Genomic DNA, 21,010 nt, shown 5'->3' on the forward strand with positions numbered 1-21,010 from the left:
ACTGGCTGGTAACTTTGCAGAGTCACCAGCCACTTTGACTTGTGCTCAAAAAGAGTGTATTTAGAACCCTGGTTGCAGCTCTGCTTTTGTTCCCAACTAATTACCATACCTTACAATTACTGGATTGTTTTAAATGTACTAATTTTTTAAGTTTTAAGCATGGCAGTAAGTATTAAAGTACTCTTGTGACAAATATGTACACACTTTACATACCGATGTCCTTTTTGTGTTCCAGAAAGTTTTTGGAATGCTGCACTCTTTGATAAAGAGACATCCTACCTTCACTTCCCTACCTTTCATGGAGAGCTGAATGCAGACATCTCCTTTTTATTCAAAACAACATCTTCCTCTGGGGTCTTCCTGGAAAATCTGGGCATCAAAGATTTTATACGAATTGAACTCAGATGTAAGTGAAAGCTCAGTTCTTTTTACTTATCGTAACGCAATCATGTTTTTGCTTTCAGTATGACATGATAAAGCTAGGCTCTAGTTTCTTCTCTCTGCCCTCTGTCTTTTCTTCTCTCACTCAAAAAAACAGCATGCCTCCAATTTGGCTGATATTCTTCAGGCAACAGGTGGTTAGATATTATAGGATCCTTCAGAATACATATAAAAGACTCTTTGTTGTTATTTTTTTATGAATTTGTTTCTTTTTTTACAATTTCCCATCTGTGATGTATTTCCATTTTCTGCATCCTCCATTAGAAAAAAGTTGTCCAACAAGAATCAACACGGTGTAGTGACTTCTATGTACATAATTCACCACCAACTGCAAATGTGTGAATGCAATGTTCATATGCTTGTCAGAGAGTTCACGATTATTTGGTAACGGGGTAGAAATAATTGCAGTCCCTTTAAGGACCGCCATTTTAGTCTGCTTGTTTCTATGGAAACTTACTTTCGGCGGGCTTCGTTTGGCGCGAGTGTTTTTTTTGTGGTGCAAATAAAAAAACACGACACACTCTCTCTCGGAGTGCGCACGTGAGAAATTGTCGCTTTCTTCGAGTTCTACAATTTCCACAACGGTTTACTTCATCTCTAAATGTGGATACATGCAGTCGAGCAGTTTGATGACCGTAATAAAGGAGAAGACTCGTTTGAGTTGCATGTCTAAGAAAGAAGCATAGATGTGGCACAGATTACAGTGTTCAACCTAATCCACATTAGACGGAGTCTCAGGTCTGCTTTCTACTGCAACTCAGTCATACATCTGTGGGGAAAAAAATTACAGTTTCAAGAGACCGTTTGATGGCAACCATATAGGCACGTAACCAAAAAATTATCTCGGAATCGTAAAATCTGTTATGATTTAAAAGACGTTGAGTGGATCAAATCAAACTGATTTCAATCATTCTACTTATATACAAATGTACTATACTATATATTCCAATATATTGAGATACAGATGGGTGGCACGGTAGTGAACTGGTTAGCATGTCCGCCTCACGGTGCAGAGGTCAGGAAAGCAATTGCGGTCTCTGGCCTTCCTATGTGGAGTTTGAATGTTATCCGCGTGCCTGAGTGGGTTTTCTCCGGGTAATCCAGTTTCCTTCCACATTCCAAAACATGCATGGTCGGTTGATTGAACGCTCCAAATTGTCCCGAGGTGTGATTGTGAGCGCAAATGGTTGTTCGTCAATGTGTGCCCTGCAATCAGCTGGCAACCAGTTCAGGGTGTACCCCGCCTGCTACCTCAAACCAACTGCGAAAAGCTCCCACACAGCCTCGACCCTCGTGAAGATAAGCGGATTAGAAAATGGTTGGATGGATCTCATCCATCTTTCCATTCATTATCCCAACTGGTCTGTTGGCATTTTAGGTAATTATAAATGTCATACTGTGAATGTGTCATTCCCTTCAAACATATATTTCTCAAATGGTAATTTGATATGTATCTCATCCATCCTGTGGCACAGTGCGCAGCTGGTTAGCACATCTGCCTCACAGTACAGAGGTGCAGGGTTCAATTCCAGCTCCGGCCCTCATGTGTGGAGTTTGCATGTTCTCCCCATACCTGTGTGGGTTTTCTCTGGGTACTACGGTTTCCTCCCACATTCCAAAAAGATGCATGACAGGCTAATGGAACACTCTAAATTGTCCCTGGGCATGATTGTGAGCGCACTTCGATGTTTATCTGTGTGTCTATGTGTGCCCTGTGATTGGGCTGTAGATTATTGGGTTTATCATACATGGGCCACTGGACCTTTTGACATGTTCCATGGCTAAGACAATCGCCGGTGTTTGCGGGAATGTCTAGATGACTAATATGGAAGCACACATTATGCCGCTGGTCGCTTTCTGTTTTAAAAACATAAAGTAGAATAAACTAGTGCTTTACTCATCAATAGTGTGATCCATGACTCACACTGAGAAATACACGTTTCTACATGCACCTTTAAAAAAAAAAAGATTTTAAGTGGGGCAGGGGGCTAAATTTGACCGAGCAAGCCAACGTGCGATTATTTGCGTCTCGTGCATTGGTGATGAAGATAGCTCGGGGCGCCCAGCACTCATGTGAATTTCAAACACATGGCCATCGACATCGTAAGCATCGAAGCTCCATCCCTCCACACTTTTAAAGTCTCAATTTATGAATAACTTTTGACTTTAGGAAGTTACAATAGCACTAAAAATGTGACGATAGCTGAGAACAGACTGATTTTGTAGAATGTCTCTTAAAATACAATGGACTTTTTAGGGAAACATGAATTTCAACAGTAGTTGTAGTTTACTTCAAAAGACCTAAAACAGAAAAAACACTGTGTGATTGTAAATGAATCCAAGAATCAAAAGAATCAAACCTGAGAGACTTGCCAGGCATGTGCAGCTGCACTGAAGAAAATACTCAAAATGACTAATGTTTCCAAAGTATAATAAAATGGAGACTTATTTTTGTTCCACTGGACTGGCACAGATAAGCGCCTGGAGCTACAGTCTTCTCCAATTCTCTATCGCTTGCCCAGCTGTTCCAGCTGCTGTCCAGTTGTGCCGACGGATGGTCAAGAGGGAAGAAGTCACTTCACACCCATGAAGCCTTGGGAACGCTGCTTTTCCACTTGGCACATGATGGAAATAATTTATCAAGATAGTTTGTCGTGGGGACCCCCCCCCCCCCAAAAAAAAAAATCTATTTTTCCAGCTGCTGTCCAGTTGTGCCGACGGATGGTCAAGAGGGAAGAAGTCACTTCCCCCCCATGAAGCCTTGGGAACGCTGCTTTTCCCCTTGGCACATGATGGAAAAAAATTTTCAAAATAGTTTTTCGTGGGGGCCCCCCCCCCCCCAAAAAAAAAATCTAATTTGTGGGCTCAGCTCTATTTTAACTTAATTTTCTTAATGAAGGTTGCTTCATTTTCAGAGACCATTTACACCGAACTTACATATGCGTAAAGTGTACCCACAAACATCAGTGAAATACAAAAACATCATCGTTCAGGCAAGATGCCTGCTTTCATGTCCTTTTGTTTTCTGGCTGAGACATTTAAATGTATGAATTGAATATTCAGTGTGTCGCCCTTTTCACATCCCAATGTTGTCTTCTGCTATAAATCATGGCGGTGGCTGTGATCTTATTCTTTACATTTGCATTCCCATCGCTTTAAACTAGCCAACAGCCGTTATTTTAACCCATAACCGCCATTCAGTTGATATTCCCCTATTCAGGACACTCAATATAGGGCCACTTAATGGTTGTTAATGAAAACCCACTAGAGTTGCTCTTGAGAATGAACCAGTCTACTGACAACCAAAAGTGTCTGCTGAATTGCAATGCTTGGTGTTGACTTCAATTTGGTTACGATGCATGCATTTTTTTAAATTTATCATGCTGAAGGAAACACACGGTACCTAATTTCTTAAAGTGCAAAAACGGGTGCAAACTTAGCTGTGCATGAAAATACTGTCCATGTGGTAACTGATCTACTAATAGCACACAAGTAGGATTGCATCTGACTAAAGTGCTAAATTGCAGCACCGTGTCTAATGTAATTTATCAAACCCAAGCTCAATTGTGAGTTTTTGTGTCTTTTAAATAATGCAGACCCATTTAAAGCACAACCCAGGTACAAAGTGGTGCCACTGTAGCAGAAGGCAAAATGAGAGGCGCTGAGGAGAACATTTCCGCTCTTGTAAGCTTTTTTTAAAATGACATCAAAAAGGATCACGGTTTATTCATCAAAACAATGATGGAGCTTCTGAATGATTGAAGGCCTAACTTAAAGCCAGTCACACAAAAGAGTCATGCAATGAAAAAAACATCTGTAAACTCTCCATTTCTATGAGTCTGTGTCATTTCAATGCCCACCTCCCAGAGCAGTTTTGCTCTCTCAAGTTTGAAAGAAAATGTTCCTCAGGATGGCCACGTACCCAGGCATCCAATTGCCATGCACTCTGGGTGACTTTAACAAAAGAACATGTTTTACTCTTCCACAAACACTTCCAATTTCATCCTATCAAACTTCATTTTGCGCTTTCGAAAGTCTCCCAAATGTTTGATGGTGACCAAAACCCTTTGTTTCAATACATGAAACAAGCTGTTGGAATCTTTTGTGAGCAAAGAGATGTCACGCCGGGCTGTGCGCCTTCTTACCTACCGTGCCTCCATCAGTTGTGAATAAAAACTGCTCACCGACAACAGTAGAACTCGGTGCTTGTCTCAAGTACTTGAACTCACCTCAAAAGGAGGGAGAAATAAAGAGAATAATGTGGTCTTTATTTATTGGGAAGATTTTAACTACTACACAGCTCTTGTCACATAGCCACTGTTTTAGTTTTGCAGCCGTTTTTACACCTGCTGCCAGCAGCACACGCAATCTGTTAGGGCAGGGGTGTCAAACTCATTTTTGTCGCGGGCCACTTTGGAGTTACGTCTTCCCTCGGAGAGCCGTTAAGACAGTGAAACTGAATACATGTTTAATCATCACATCATATGATTACTTGTACACAAAAAAAAAGATGGCTCACTAGTTTTCAAATCAGTCAACTGTTTGTTCAAGTATTGCTCATGTGAGTATAAACAAGGTAACAAAATGATTGCAAAATGTCACCGTTATTTATTATGGATGAAAATGTGAGATTTTGGTACAGATTTAAGCAAGGATCTTGGAAGTTGGCACTGATGATTTGCCTTCACAGGCCACATAAAATGACGTGGCGTACCAGATCTGGCCCTTGGGCCTTGACTTTGACACCTGTGAGTTAGAGTTAGTGAACACACAATTTAGCGCTCGCAATTTGGTATTTTATTAAAAGATCTTATTGGAAAAATGCGTAACACAGCCACCAACAGTGTATGCAATCCGCAAACATGCAATTTAACACCCGCTACATTATCAAGAAATGATTGCTATGAATACTCATACACATCACATCATATTTAAAATGTGAAACAAAATGGAACGGTTGACGCTCAAAGGACTGACCCTTGAGATTCCACTGCAAGTACAGCAGTAGGACAAAATATAAAGTGCCAGGAATGCTTCTTTGATCTGTTCATTGGAATGTATAACACGAATATGAAGTCAAGTCAAAAGTTAAGTTACAGCTTAATTGAGTTCAAGTGTGTTGGTGTTAACCTCCTCTTTATTCTGCCCACTGAACTCTTTTAATAACCGCAGCCCCCTTGGAGGTGATGTTCTCTTTTGATGTGGGGAACGGACCACTGGAGGTCAAAGTGGAAGCAAGTGACCCTCTGAATGACAACCGCTGGCACAGTGTCCGAGCCGAACGAAATGTCAAAGAGGCAATGCTTCATGTTGATGACCTGCCTGCAGCCACACAGGAGGCTCCTTCTGATGGCCAAATTCATCTGCAGCTAAACAGTCAACTATTTATAGGTGAGAAGCACGTGTGTATTTTGGGGATAGGACGATTATCAGCATCGAGATTTGGAATTTTGACGTAGATAGGCAACTGCCTTTAAAAAAAAATCTGACAGCCAATCAGCGAGCCCGACTACTGTATACTGTATCTAGTCGGGACTTCTCGACCACCCACGCCAGCTTGGGTCGCTCCAGGGAATGTTGCCTCGAAGCTTCGCGTGTTCGAAATTGCGCACTTCTCTCACTCTCAGCAGCTCACCCGCACCTCGCGCACGCTACATACATTTCGACAATCATTCATTCATTTCCGCCCCACTTTAATCTACAAACAGGACACCAGACTGTTCCCACTTCCATTACTGTTTCAATCGTGCGACCGAGGGTGCACACGCAGTTCTATGATCATTTGACCCATCCATTGACACACATTCACTCACGCTCACTGGTGACGAGATGGTGCAGGCGACTCGCGGTCTCAGGAAGTCCAAATATGGACATAGTTTATCAGCCCCTTGAATCAGGCTCCTTCGTGTGTTTCAGTGGTCAGGTGACTAGGAAGTTTTGTTTTATTAAATAACATGTTTAACATTATATGTGAGTGGATATTGCGCGACCGTAGTTATTGAAAGGGCTCGTAAACGAGTTAGGTGGAGTGTGGATCCCAAAAATGCAGACTCAGATAAACTGCGTTACAAAAATATTTATTGATAGAAAAACAAAGTATAAACGGAAATCGCTAGCTACAAAAAGCCCGGAAACTCAGATATGAAGAGAAAGTACTCGCAAACGGCAAGGTAATTTGACAAACGAAAGTACTCAAAACGCAATGGCAAGATTCCAAACACATGAAAGTCAAAGTAGTCCAAAATGTAGGTCAAAATTAGCTTGTATCATGCGAGAATTGTATACCTCTGAAAGTGAATAATTTTTAATTCAAGCTTGTTCAGGCATATTCAATACAATACATCCTTATTCATAGAGCGCTTTCACAACAGCTGCAGCTGTAACATCGAATGCTAATTTAGTTTGCTACACTTCTATCAATTGTTGCCTTTTGCATTGTGTATTGATCCTGTTATGCATCTCTTGCCCTTTGTGAAAGGTTTGTTAAAGTGTCAATCATCCAATCAAGCAATGCCTGTGTGTGCCCTTATGTCTGTAAGCACACTTTCATACTATATTAATAAAGGTGTGTTGTATTGTATTGTATACTGAACGTGAAACTAGGCAAGAACCTTTTATTACTCCACATTAGAGGATGGGATTTATTATTAGTTGTTGCGATGTCATCGTGGTGGGTTGTTACAGAACTTAAAATGTGAGGCTGTAGAATTTTTATTGTTGAGGAAAAAGGCTCACTTTGTGAAAAGAGTAAACCGTCTACAGTGCTGCCAGATGGCACATCTATCACCCTGATTCTTGGCATTGTAAAACAGACAAGCCTGTACTTCCGACAAAGCCTGCATCAGCAGAGAAATAATTTAAGAGTGCCTTGATTTCTTTTATTTCCCTTTTTAGGGGGTACGGCTTCCAGACAAAAGGGCTTTCTGGGTTGTATCCGCTCTCTGCAGTTAAACGGAATCACCCTTGATCTGGAGGAGAGGGCGAGGATCACGCCTGGGGTCCAACCTGGATGCCCGGGCCACTGCAACAGCTATGAGTTTCTATGTCAAAACCAGGGTCTTTGTGTGGAAAAACCCAACGGTTTCTACTGTGACTGTAGTCAGTCAGCCTACACTGGAGCCTTCTGCCATAAAGGTATGGATTTTCAAATTTGACTTCCTGATAAACACATCCTATTCTGAGTGTCTTCCTCCTAACCAAAAATAGATCAATTCTTAAATGATCCATGGTATTAGATAAACGTCTTATTAAAAATGTGTCTTGTCTAACGTAAAAATGCAAAATCAAAACTGTATGTCTTCTCAGGTTAAAGACTCGTCTAAAACGGAGTTGCAGCAGAAATTTATCAGCAAAGAAAATAAAACACCCACCATAATGTGGTCAGAATCCACAGTGCAGACTTTCAAGTGTGTGCATGCTTATATAAACAAGAGGTGCAACAATTCTAATCATTTGTCAAATTAATTGACAACCATTTTGATAATCGATTAATAAGCAGACTCCCTTTGTGTTTACAACAAGGCATTTGAAAATGTCTGTTCTTTTATTTTGCAAAACAATGACCAACATTTTTGCCCATCATCTGATGAATGTAACGCACCATACCAGGAACTGAATGATAATTTGTTTGTTTTTGTATTCCCCTAGCTGTCAATTTGAAATAATGTCCCCTTTTTGAAAAAAATTGACTTAAATTTAAAAAAATAAAATCATCTGATTCATCGATTAGTCAAAGAAACAATGAACAGATTACCAGATTATTAAAATAATCATCAGTTGCAGCACTAGTATTTACATATTTATATTACATAGTTGTAGATTGTGTCGTATTGTCTGCACTATAAGGCGTTCAGATTATAAAGCGCGCCTTCACTGAATGGCCTATTTTAAAACTGTTTTCATATATAAGGCGCACTGCATTATAAGGTGCATGGAATAGAAGCTGCAATAGTGGCTGTGGTTACGCTATGCATCCACGATATGGAGCTACACTAAAGGGAATACAATACAATACAGCTTTATTTACATAGAACTTTCACAACCGCTGCAGCTGTAACAAAGCCATGAGAACTGGTCACAAACACGGACTTGAAACATATAAATCCAGATGACAAAACAATAAATGAAAAATTATGAAGACAATTGATTTAGCAAAAAGGCACACAAACCTCATGGGCTCACATCCACAAGGGGCTAAATAAACATCCTTAGAAGTCTTGTTTGTCTCCTTCTTCCTTCGTTTAGTCACTAGTTAACCCTGCTGTTGGTATTATTTTAGTTCCATTGTGGGAAACAAGGGTTCTGTTTGAGTGTGTGTTGGCGAATGCAAATGTCAATTAGTGTGGGGCAGAACCCTTTGAGGTTACAATTGGTTCCTGCTAATAATCACCACTAGATGGCATTGGAACACTAACAGGGAAACAACTCAATGGGGACGGTAACACCATATACAAGGCGCATCGGATTATAGGGCACACTGCCGGCTTTTGGGAAAATTGAATGCTTTTAGGCGTGCCTTATTGTGCGGAAAATATGGTAATTAACATTTCTTCTGATGACTTGACACCCAGTGATGCATGCAGACACGACAATTGTAACTCTGTAAAAGTCCTATTGCTCATTCAAAATGACGAACATATTAATATTCATTTGATTTTGCGGTGACAAACGAGTCAGGTGAAATTACCATAAGACACAATTATGTTAATTAACCATGACCTTGTGCACTCATGAAAGGAAACATGGTCTGTCTGAAGAGATCCTTCACTCAGTCGACGTCAGACTGACCCTGAAGCTTCGTGCTGTCCACTTTGACACTGTCTGGTTTTTCAAGAGAGGCTTTGAAAACACCAAAATGAAAACTCTGTGCAGAAGGTGACGCATAAAACATACTTGAAAGGACTCCTTTTCGTCTTTATGTAATTTTACATAAGTTGCAGTTCTTCACTGGCTTCAGAATGGGGAAAGTCAACAAATGTCAAAATGCACTGTGGTGGAAATGCAATGATCTGTATTGTTGGGAAATAAGGGGTAACTTGTAATGTTACTTTACTGTTAATTTACATAACTATCAGGAGTAATAAGTGTTATAATGTTCCGGTTCATAAAATAAGCAGTTACGGTCTGTATTTACAAATGTATTTTCTCTCCTCAAATTATGAGGTCCTATTTAGTATCCACCCTAGGAACCTAATTTAACTTATTCTAACAACATTATGAGTTTCTCTCTGTTGACACACTTACATCATGCTCACGGCAAATTCCTTGTAACAAATAAAAGCAGTTCCTTTCCTGGATAACTTATTCCTTGAACATTGTCCTAGCTACAAATGTCTGACAAGACAATGCATGGGAGACCACATTTAATAGAAATTGTGATCTGTTTCAGTGATTTCTGCCAACTTTGAGTCGACAACATCTATCAGATACACACTTAAGGAGCCCTTTGAGCTGAGCCAGAGCCATAGTGCCTTGCCTTCATCTATCTTCTCTAAAATGACACTGAGAGGTGAAAATATCTCCCTGAACTTCAGGACGAGACAGACTCCTGCACTGCTGTTCTTTGTCAACTCATTCTATGGGGAATACATCGCCCTGCTCATCAACAGACATGGTAAGGGCACTCGTAGCTTGTAAAAAGTACTGTCTACATCATAGCCCCACTATTGGTGGATGATTCGGGACTGAGTTTGACTGTGAATAGGGAATTTCCACAAAGAAATAATTGCCGCTCCCTTGAAAGTGATGACAATATTAATAACGATCCCACAACGTATGATCACTTTAATAGCATTTCAAACATTGCTGTCTGTTTTACAATTCTGATGATGATGATGATGATGAAGGATTGGACATGTGATGCGCATGGGTAATGAACGACTGATGAAAGTGATGGTGTTTGGGTGGTGGGAGGAACTGGTAGGAAGAGGGAAGATGATGGGACACAAGAGGAAGACTGTGTTGTATTGGAAGGGAGTAATGAGGAACGCAGTTATGGACTGGACGGAGGTGGACAGACTGACGAGTGACAGAGAAGGATGGAAGAAGAGAGTGAGTGAGCGTATGGATCATTTGTATAAATGGGAAGATCAGAAGGGCCACAGATATGAATGGGGAATGAATGAGGAAAAATTGGAGAGGAATGTTAGGAGTGTGAATGATGGGTTAGAATGTAGGTTTGAGGGGTGTGGGAAAGTATGCAGAAGCATGCCAATGCAGGAGAAGCGGATGCATCGAGTGAACGATGAACAAGTGAAGTTTGAATGTGGGAAATGTGGGAGGATGGATTGTGTCGAAGGGGAATAGGATAAGCCATGTAAGGAGTTGCACGGGGGCAGCGTATGAAGAGGGGGGAGAGAGGAGGGTGTGAAAGGTGGGTGACAAAAGCAAACTATGCCAGACACATGAGAGAGTGTGAAAGAGTGAAAAGAGAGAGAGAGAGAGAGAGAGAGAGAGAGAGAGACAGAGAGAGACAGAGAGAGAGAGGAGGTGAGGGGAGGAGGGAGAGGGGCCAGCGCGAGTGTGGCGCGTGGAGGGGGGTGGGGGGGAGGACGGCAAACAGGGGCTGGGGGGGGGGGGCCAGAGCCATAGTGCCTTGCCTTCATCTATCTTCTCTAAAATGACACTGAGAGGTGAAAATATCTCCCTGAACTTCAGGACGAGACAGACTCCTGCACTGCTGTTCTTTGTCAACTCATTCTATGGGGAATACATCGCCCTGCTCATCAACAGACATGGTAAGGGCACTCGTAGCTTGTAAAAAGTACTGTCTACATCATAGCCCCACTATTGGTGGATGATTCGGGACTGAGTTTGACTGTGAATAGGGAATTTCCACAAAGAAATAATTGCCGCTCCCTTGAAAGTGATGACAATATTAATAACGATCCCACAACGTATGATCACTTTAATAGCATTTCAAACATTGCTGTCTGTTTTACAATTCTGATGATGATGATGATGATGAAGGATTGGACATGTGATGCGCATGGGTAATGAACGACTGATGAAAGTGATGGTGTTTGGGTGGTGGGAGGAACTGGTAGGAAGAGGGAAGATGATGGGACACAAGAGGAAGACTGTGTTGTATTGGAAGGGAGTAATGAGGAACGCAGTTATGGACTGGACGGAGGTGGACAGACTGACGAGTGACAGAGAAGGATGGAAGAAGAGAGTGAGTAGGTGTGGGACACTGGAGGTGGGGCAAGTCCCTGACGGGGGCCGATTACCCAGGAGGAGGAGGATGACTGTTGTCCTCGCGTGGTGGGATGCATCTAAGTGGCGCGAGGGGGAAACGCTGGGGCTCTTGGGCCCCAGACGCGGCGAAATGCCCACCAGCCGGCGGGGAAGGAGGTGGGGTCTCACCGGGAGGTGAGGCGGAGTAGCTGCCCCACAACCCTCCTTAAACAATAATCAGGCGAGGGCCTTTCCAGGGCCCGCACTGGGTGTGAACCTCGCGTGGCACCCGCGAGAGTCGTACTGGGTGTGGGACCCCCCGGGAGGGGGGGCAAGTCCCTGACGGGGGCCGATTGCCCAGGAGGAGGAGGAATGTCTGTCATGGTGCAGTTCAGGGTGCAACATTGAACATCTGAGTAAACAGCAAAAAGGCAGCAGTTACGATGGTGCCAATGCCTCTGGTGGGAAGGCCCATTGCTTTGTTGTTCAAAATGGCGAACATTTCAGTGTTTCCTGACCCAAAACCACTGGACTCACCCACTTAGTTACAACATGAATTGCCGATAGGCTGAGCGAGGTTACGCGGTACAAAAAACAATCTAGCACATATACAATGATCAAAACAACAACAACAAAAAACAATGACATTCCTCCAGAAGTTGAAAATGAAACAAAAACACATGACTAATAATTGCCACATTTTTTTTCTGAAATAGGTTAAACCGTGTTTTGGTGTTTGGAATGAAAATCAGCACCTCTAAATTTGAAACAATGGTCCTCAGTCAGAAAAGGGTGGAGTGCCCTCTCCACAGTCAGACTACAAGAGTCTTACTCTCGTCAGTTTTATTTAATCAGAGTCATTTCATCTTGCGCATTTCAGAGAATGTCAAAGTCAGATTTTTTTTCATAAATGGGATGCTTTTATTGTTGATTTCAATGACCATCAATATCCTTGATGGTGCCTGTATTATTATTTTTATTATTGTTATTATTTTTATTATTATTAGTAGTAGTAGTAGTAGTAATAATAGTAGTACTAGTTGTAGTAGTGGTAATTATGATGATGTCATGTTACATACTTTAGCCTTCAAAAGTCTCCAAAACAATTGATAGTCTTGTATAATTTTGAACTCTACATAATTTGAGTTTGTATTATGTGAGTTAATTGAATTGTTTTGTTTGTTTGTTTGTTTTGTTTTGTTAGGTGAACTGGAGTTATGGTACAAGTTGCACAACAGTAGAGATGTGGAAGTGTTTGGAAGCAATGTCATGAACCTGGCAGATGGATGCCTGCATGTGGTGGCCATCAAGAGGCACAAAGACTCAATTTCCATTCAGGTGCATGAAGTTACTGCCCATAAATTAACTGAACAAATGGCTCACGTACATATTCAGTAACTTTACTCTTTCTTGTTGTTTCTGTTATTGTGCTTAGTATAAAAAAATAAAAATAAAAAAAAAAACTGTAAAATGCATTTTTGTCTGCCCATTACTTTTTTTTTTTTTTTTTTTAAACTGCTGTCTTTTGAAGCTTCTTGAGACAACATTTTGCGGTTAAATAATGAGACATTGTTTTACAGGTTGACAAGAACGACATTGAGCGCTTCATCTTGACATCTGATGTAGAATTCAACAGCATCAACTCGATTATTCTGGGACGAGCACGCGGTAAGCGATGCAGTCTTGCTCATGTTTTGCAACATGGGTTGTTGCCTTCCACAGAAACTTTAACATAAATCACGACAGATCTCTGTTATTGTTTATCAGCAAGGACAAAGGCCTCATACAGTCATCACAGCAGGAGCTTTTAACACGGTCATGGTCACATAAGGAGCACTTTGCTCCAAAAATATGACAGAAGAAACCAAAGTCATCACTGAAAATGGAGCCACCGCCTTACATTAATGATGTTTTGAAATGGCTTTCAAAGTACTTTAAGCCACATGGGCGAGTGAAATGATGTACACTGGTCAGACAGCACTGTTATTTTTTCACTAATGCAAAAGTTCAGACACAGTTTACTGTATGTCTGTGACCCTTTGTTTGGTATCTTAGTGTTGAGCTTCAGTATCTTTCTACTTCATGTCTGCCTACCAGTGGCTTTCAATATGCCAGTGCGTTAATAACCTTAGAAAAGGTCCTTCACATCGTTCATATATTCACAGTACTTACATTACACCTTGTCTTCACACTTCACTGTCACAGAAGAAACAACAATTCATTACTTTGTCAAGAACAGGTGCAGCTTTTGCCAAAACTAGATTCTCACACACTTGCACTGCATCTTCACACAAATCTGTAGCTTTAAAATAACCTTTTGTTTTTGTTTTTTGTTTTTATCTGTGTGTTGGTGTCTTCAGGGGCTGATATGTTTGACATGGAGCTGGCCAGGGTGGGCGCTCTTGGCTTCACCGGTTGTCTGTCAGCAGTGTACTTTAACTCCATCAGTCCTCTGAAAGCAGCTCTTCTCCAACCTGACCGCAATATCGCCATCTCAGGCCCACTAACACAGTCAAATTGTGGTTCTCTATCCTCTGCTAATCCCCAATTATCAGTAACAACACATTCTTTACCAGGTATGTGAAACATAAATTATCTTTGTGCAACCCACATTTGGTTTTGTATATGTACCTGTGACCCCACCGCTCCCATTCTAGGAATGTACAGCATATTACTTTTATTATTGTATGATATCCATAGCGCAGAGGCATTAACTGCCTAGGAGTGGGGTACAACGCACTCCCATACTCTGTCACAGAACATCCAGTTTTACAAATGGATATATGAATGGATGGGAAACTCTATATGGTGATCTAACATTGGGAGTACCTTTCCCTACTATCATTCTTCATACTTAGTTACTTGACCTTCTTTTCCTCATTGTTCTCTGAAGAGGTGGGAATTCCGTCAGAGCTAACTGAAGGTCCCTCAATCTGTCACTGATGCCCTTTTTGCTGACGAATAATGGGAAACATAAAAGAAACAATGATTGACTAAGCTGGGGGTCGGCAACACGCGGCTCCAGAGCCGCATGCGGCTCTTTAGCGACATCTAGTGGCTCCCTGGAGCTTTATAAAAAAATGTTTGAAAATGGAAAAAGATTTTGATAGTAGGCTAATATAGCTCAAATAGATATAGATACATGTTGCAGCTCCGAAAAAGGAGAGCTGTGGTGTTGGTTTTTTAAAACGTACACTTTATTTATGCTTTTAACAGTCTCGACAAACACAGACACGTCTGCGTCCGACTCCGTGCCTTCTCTCTTCTCGTTCGACTCGAGAGGCGTTGAAAGACAGCCTCTGAAAAACGGAAATTAATGATCACTTCACTGACACGAAGAAAAGCGAAAATAATACACCAAAACAAAAAAAAATCAAGCGAGGAAATCACAAAATAAATTCTATGGGGGCATTTGTGAACACACAACAAAGGAATGAATAACATAAACAATTCTGAGACAGTCCAGTCTCCTACATACATACAGCATGTGTTTCCCTCATTCTAAGTTTTATAGAAGGCTTTTATTTTTTTGCGGCTCCAGACATATTTGTTTTTTGTTTTTTTTTGTCCTATATGGCTCTTTCAACATTTTGGGTGGCTGACCCCTGGACTAAGCACTGATGGAAGTTGGTTTTCATCCGTCAATGTCATCGGCACTAACCGTGTCAGTACTGACAGGCCTCTTCATTGATGAGTGACAGAAGCACATGCACTGTCTCATGTGTTTGTTATGTGTGTGTGTATATATATATATATATATATAAGAGAGAGAAAGAAACACTTGCCAAGCTGAGCAAATGCGCCATACCATTGACAAAACTCACCTACACTCTGCAATCACTCTGCGATACGTCGCTCCTCGATGCCCCGGCGCTGAACCCACTCACCTGCACTGAAGTCAAGCGCATGAACCAAAAACTCATAGTGCACAGTTATTAGTTGAGTGCCCTGAGTAAGGAAACATTTTACCACATTCTAGTATAGCATACCATAGCATATACCCATGGCTCCACTCACCTCTCCGTTTGACTGCATCAGCTGCTCCCCCTTGGCAGAAAAAAATCTGGGAACCGGAAGGAAGAATCACCAAACTTTATCAAATCCAGGAAGCCCAAAAACAAATGGATACCATGATCTTTGGCCAAGTTCATTCCGACAGCAGCAATCACTACATCACTTCACCCTGTCCTCTTGCCGCTGCTCCCACTATTCCTGCTCCGGTTATGGTCAGGGATGACACCTGGTCACGGCTCAGGGCCAGGTCGAAAACAATTGTCAGCTATACTCCATCCCATCACGAACCTTGGTCTCTTGTCCGCTCTTGCAGCACGAGAGCAAATCGCTCATCTCATACATATCCACATTGGAACATCCATCTGGAAAATAAATACAGTGTCCTGGACATGCACGACTACCCTCTCCTGTCCGCAGACTCCCAGTGCCTGTCCCAGTCTCATCTCCCCCACATGAGCAACCCCCAGCTGCTTCTGCTCCCTTATTATTATATGTACATATACAGTATAAATGCATGTACACATACATCCTGTGTGTAAATGAATGTAACTGGCTCAACTTTAAGGCCCAAAGTAATCCATATGACCAGTAGCGGTTGAGGCTTGTGAAGTGCCATTCTATTTTGAAGCTCATTTGTTGATTTGGTACCCAAGATTATTTTTTAGTCAATGTTTCACTTGGCGAGCCGTTATCACTGAAACCATATAAAGAAGTCAATTCAACTCCCTATACATTTTAGAGTTCTTTCAAGATCCTATTATTTGTTTTCAAATCTTTAAATGACCTCGCGCCACCTTACCTCTCTGAGCTCGCCCCCGAAACATTCGGCAAGCCCCCTCTTGCTGCCCATCTTTAAAACCCGCCTCATAACTCACTTGTATTCTTTGGCATTTAACTCAGCATGACTCAGATTTGATCTTAATTTTACTGTTTGATGCCTTCTACCATCTTTGTTACTGGTTTATTACTTTATTGTTGTTTATATGTTAGTTGCTCCATGTACAGCACTTTGTGTGCAGCGATGGCTGTTTGAAAGTGCTCTACAAATACAGTTGAGTTGAGTTGAGTTGAGCCGTTATGACTGAAACCATATAAAGAAGTCAAGAATAACTGTTGATTCAACTATTGTTTAAGTTACTATCATGAGGGGTTTGGTAACAAGAAAATGATAAGAATATATCTCTTATTTATTACATATGAGAATTCAACATTTTGGTAGACATTTTAGAAAGGATCATAGAAGTTGACATGTTTGAGCTGCTTTCGCGGGCCACATAAAATGGTATGGCGGGCCAGATCTGGCCCCCGGAACTTGAGATTGACACCTGCGGACTACACTAATATTAGATGTATGACAACTAAATCAGGAGGCCTATGTTTCATTGGTAGCCCGCCCGATGTACTGTAATTAGTTAGATTTGGTTATTTTAAGTTGGGTTACTTTTATTGTATATATCGTCTTTTATTGTATATATCGTCTATATGTTTATACTGTTTTAGACTACATTGTCTTTCACTGTTTACTGAGGATTGAGAGAAATAAATTTCATCCATGCTACATGTCAATGTATGCATATTTGACAATAAAGTTGAACCTTGAACCTTGAACCTGTTTTATTCTGTAATTTATCTGTCTATGATTGTGAGGCGTGAATTAAATTATATTCAGTAGTAGCCACGCGTCCAATCTGAACTGCTTATCCTGACTAGGAGTCCGCGTGTGCCGAAGCCTGTCCCAGCTGTCTTTGTGGGAGAGGTGGGGTACACCCTGAAGTGGTTGCCAGCCAATTTCAGGGCATAAAAATAGACAAATAAACAATCAATCACACCATCATAAAGTATTTCTGTGTACAATATAGTGTCAACGATAATACTTTCAGTCAGCTGCAAATGTTGTTGTTCACTTTTTTGGCTTCGTTTTCTTTTTTACATTGTTTCCAGACCCACCTGCTTCACTGGATCCAAGCCAACCCTTAGTCAAAACCATCAGGAGTGACTCAGCTCTAATTGGAGGTACCAGATCAGATTATTATTGTGATAACGATCTAATTTCAGGGGGATGAATTGCTTATCATACAGAAAATAAAACATGTAGTTAGGTTCATTTTTTTGGATAATGACAGAATTTTATGATTTTAATGCAGTATGACCACGACAATACATCAATCATGGCCGCCAACAAACATAATTGAAGTGTACAATTAACATTTTTTTTAAACATGGCATTCACCATTTTGGATTTTAAACCACTGTCAGTTGATCACATCCAATTTCAGGGCCAACCACTATTTAAAGTTGTAATCATAACTATTATTCTGGGACGGTACTGGTACACATGGTACGTTCAGTATCATGGTTCAATACATTTTCACAATGTTTTTGTCAGCAAAATCGGCATCTCAAAAGGTACTGAATAAAAGTGCCTCTTCTCCCTGAAATAATTGTATACATGAGAGAATGCAGAAGTATAAAACACCTACCGTATTTTTCGGACTACAGGCCGGCTACTTTTTTTTCCCACGCTTTAAACCCTGCGGCTTTTAACGTGACATGTTTCATTTATTAATGTTTTTACTTACGGGCTTCGAGCCGCTATTAGATTTACCCAATCGTCGAATCACACTAACCAATGAAAATTACTAAACAAGTCACAGAGAGTGGTGCGGTGCAATGAAACTGTGCAAGTCTGCCCTCATATTAAATATTCATCAGCCCGTTGTGGTTGGAGTGCGTCGGTTTTTATGCATCGCAATGCATGGCTTTGTGCTGTCCGAGCACTTGAAAAGAAGAATCTTGAGTTTAGTTTAATGAGCAAAGGGAGCGAGTGCCATAAACACAGCCATCTCCTCAGTACAATGGCCGTCTCTCTGTTGTATGACAACTGACTCCCACAATCGCTGGCAACAGATGGCAGGCACAATCCCTGGAGGAAAGCCACTCCAGCTACCTGCATCTCAAACGAGTTTCCAAAAGCTGCACTACCGCATGACTGTACAAGGGCATCGGCAAATTTGTGACTGAGAAAGCTACTGTGATGCTACTGTGTAACTAGCTGCGATCAGCAATGCTTTTTTTTAGAGAGGTGGAGGGTTATCTACTTACTGGTATGTAAGGTAAGTAGTTTTTTGTGTGACATCTTTCTTTGCAAATATCACGTTTTAACATGGAGAGATGCGGCTAATAATATGAAGCGGCCAATATATGTACAAATTTAGTTTTATGGCTCGATTAAGATGGTGCAGCTTTTAATCAGGTGCATTTTTGTAAAGTTTGGTGGTGTGGGCTAACAAGGTGGCAAGCCACGGACATGTGTTGTTGGACACCAGAAGGAGCAAAGATGTAGATTGTAGATTTCCACCGGTATTTGGTAGCAAACAGAAACAAACTCAGCTTTACCATGCGTTACTTATAGGAGCACCTCGGCCTGAGTACACACGACAGAGTTTGTGACAAAAAGTGTCGTAAAAAGGTCAAAGGAGAAATGACTTATTGATATAACAAATTATGAGGCACCACCGTGTGTACCGTACAACCAAAATCATGACTGTTACACTTTGTAGTCTGTAAATTATGGGAAACAAATGTGTGTCCAAAAAAAAAAAAAATCTACTTGTGTGACAGTTCAATAACGGATATGTCACTGAAGTTAGATCCAAATTCACAAAAACCCTTTATTTGTTTGGCGAATGCTTTGTGTACAATAAACGCAGTATGATATTGTATACATCATTAGGCACACTTGGAGAATTCATCTCACAGGCACCTCAACAGAAATTGCATTTCATGCTCAGATAACAAATTGCTGCTTTATCCTCACAACAAAATGGCTGATTGATTCTTGGGAGGCTACTTTTATTCCTGTTCACCGCATGCCGCTGTTTGTAGGCGTTATCGCAGTGGTCATCTTCATCACTGTGTCTGCCCTGGCCATCATCATCGGAATCACCTGCAGCAGACTTGAGACGCATCTGAACAGGGATGTGAAAGCGTCACAGCCCGACGTTATCAATGATGTCCACTTAAGTGATGAGCTTAATTATCAGAGTGCTCGGAGTGACAACCAAAAGGAGTTTTTCATATAAAGTATGACTGACACGACAGAGTCACCCTCATCTGGATGTCCTTTTTGAGAGACTGCATCTTGGAGCCATTGGTCTATTTTCGATGCTTTTTTTTTTCCATTTTGATTTGTAAATGTTGTACGTGTTGCACAAATTGGTAAGCTATCAATTATAGGTGGATTCTAAGCACTCAGCAGTATTCTGATTGTGCGTGCGTGCGTGCGTGCGTGCGTGCGTGCGTGCGTGCGTGCGTGCGTGTGTGTGTGTGTGTGCGCGCGCACGCATGCGAGCGCATGTATTTATTTATTTAATTATTTATACTACCCTTCAAATCACCTAAAATTGCCTGGGGGTTTGTTTTGTTTTTAAATAAAAGCACAAGTGTACATATCATTCATCAGTTTGGGGTGACTTAGAAATACAATACAATACAATACATCGTGATTTATATAGCCCTTTCCAAATATCCTTATACACTGTTTTATCAATGACGATAACATGAAAAGAAATACAGAAATACAGTTATAGTTATTGTTTGTGTTTTTTTAAAAGAAAATAAACAAGCATTGCTTTCTTTTAAAACATTTTCTGAGAGACCCCAAACTTTTGAACAGTAGTGTGTGTGTGTCTGTGTGTGTGTGTCTGTGTGTGTGTGTGTGTGTTTGTGTGCAGTGTTTATATAAACTTGTCTTAGTGTCTCCTTCACACTTTAAGGCACCAACTATCTTGCATATTGTATGAGATTATTCCAAAACATCTGTTATTGTTATATAATGGGGACATTCAAATGTCTCATTAATTAATCTTTAATCTGCAATCTGAATATGTGAAAGGCATCTGGTCAGGACATGTGTTACTTCTACAGTGGAGATTGAGTCATGGACTGACAGGAGTCTTGCAAACTGCCCTAAGCAAGTTCAGAGACAAGATTTAAACGCAAAACGTCACGACTGTGGCAGGTGTGCTAACCACATACAAGACTATGTATCAGATCGCGTGCCTTGGTTCTCTGTCATTATTTTAATACATACTGTCATACATACTTGTGTAATATTTTGTACAGATTTATGCATTTACATTTGTTCCGACATCCTGTCCGTTGGGTTTCTTTCAAAAATAAAAGGCAGTAAGTAATGTTCTGGTATTTTTATTTATTTTTTTTACAGTCTCTTGAATTCACGATACAATATAGATGTGCAGAGGAAAATTGCAAATGAATAAAGAATGCCGGCAATGTGTTTATTTTAGTTTGACTCATCATGCATTGCTTGCGGAAAGGATCTAGGCAAGAGCATATCCTAGCAATCACAGCAAGAATG

At 41.0% G+C, this 21,010-nt stretch overlaps 1 protein-coding gene across 1 annotated transcript in view; it reads left to right on the forward strand.

Annotated features, from left to right (window-relative positions):
- LOC109512759 (contactin-associated protein-like 4) overlaps positions 1-19,933 on the forward strand; it is a 118,575-nt gene extending 98,642 nt beyond the window's left edge. The window contains exons 16-24 of the mRNA XM_019864747.1: positions 236-406; positions 5,614-5,832; positions 7,336-7,575; positions 9,830-10,054; positions 12,821-12,954; positions 13,197-13,284; positions 13,977-14,192; positions 17,572-17,643; positions 19,516-19,933. Coding sequence (XP_019720306.1) covers positions 236-406; positions 5,614-5,832; positions 7,336-7,575; positions 9,830-10,054; positions 12,821-12,954; positions 13,197-13,284; positions 13,977-14,192; positions 17,572-17,643; positions 19,516-19,712 — 1,562 coding nt within the window. The 3' untranslated portion in view covers positions 19,713-19,933. The remainder of the gene's footprint in view (positions 1-235; positions 407-5,613; positions 5,833-7,335; positions 7,576-9,829; positions 10,055-12,820; positions 12,955-13,196; positions 13,285-13,976; positions 14,193-17,571; positions 17,644-19,515) is intronic.
- The last annotated feature ends 1,077 nt before the right edge of the window (positions 19,934-21,010 follow it).

Source organism: Hippocampus comes, unplaced genomic scaffold, assembly GCF_001891065.2.
Source record: "Hippocampus comes isolate QL1 unplaced genomic scaffold, H_comes_QL1_v1.1 scaffold172, whole genome shotgun sequence".
NCBI classification, from domain to species: Eukaryota; Metazoa; Chordata; class Actinopteri; order Syngnathiformes; family Syngnathidae; genus Hippocampus; species Hippocampus comes.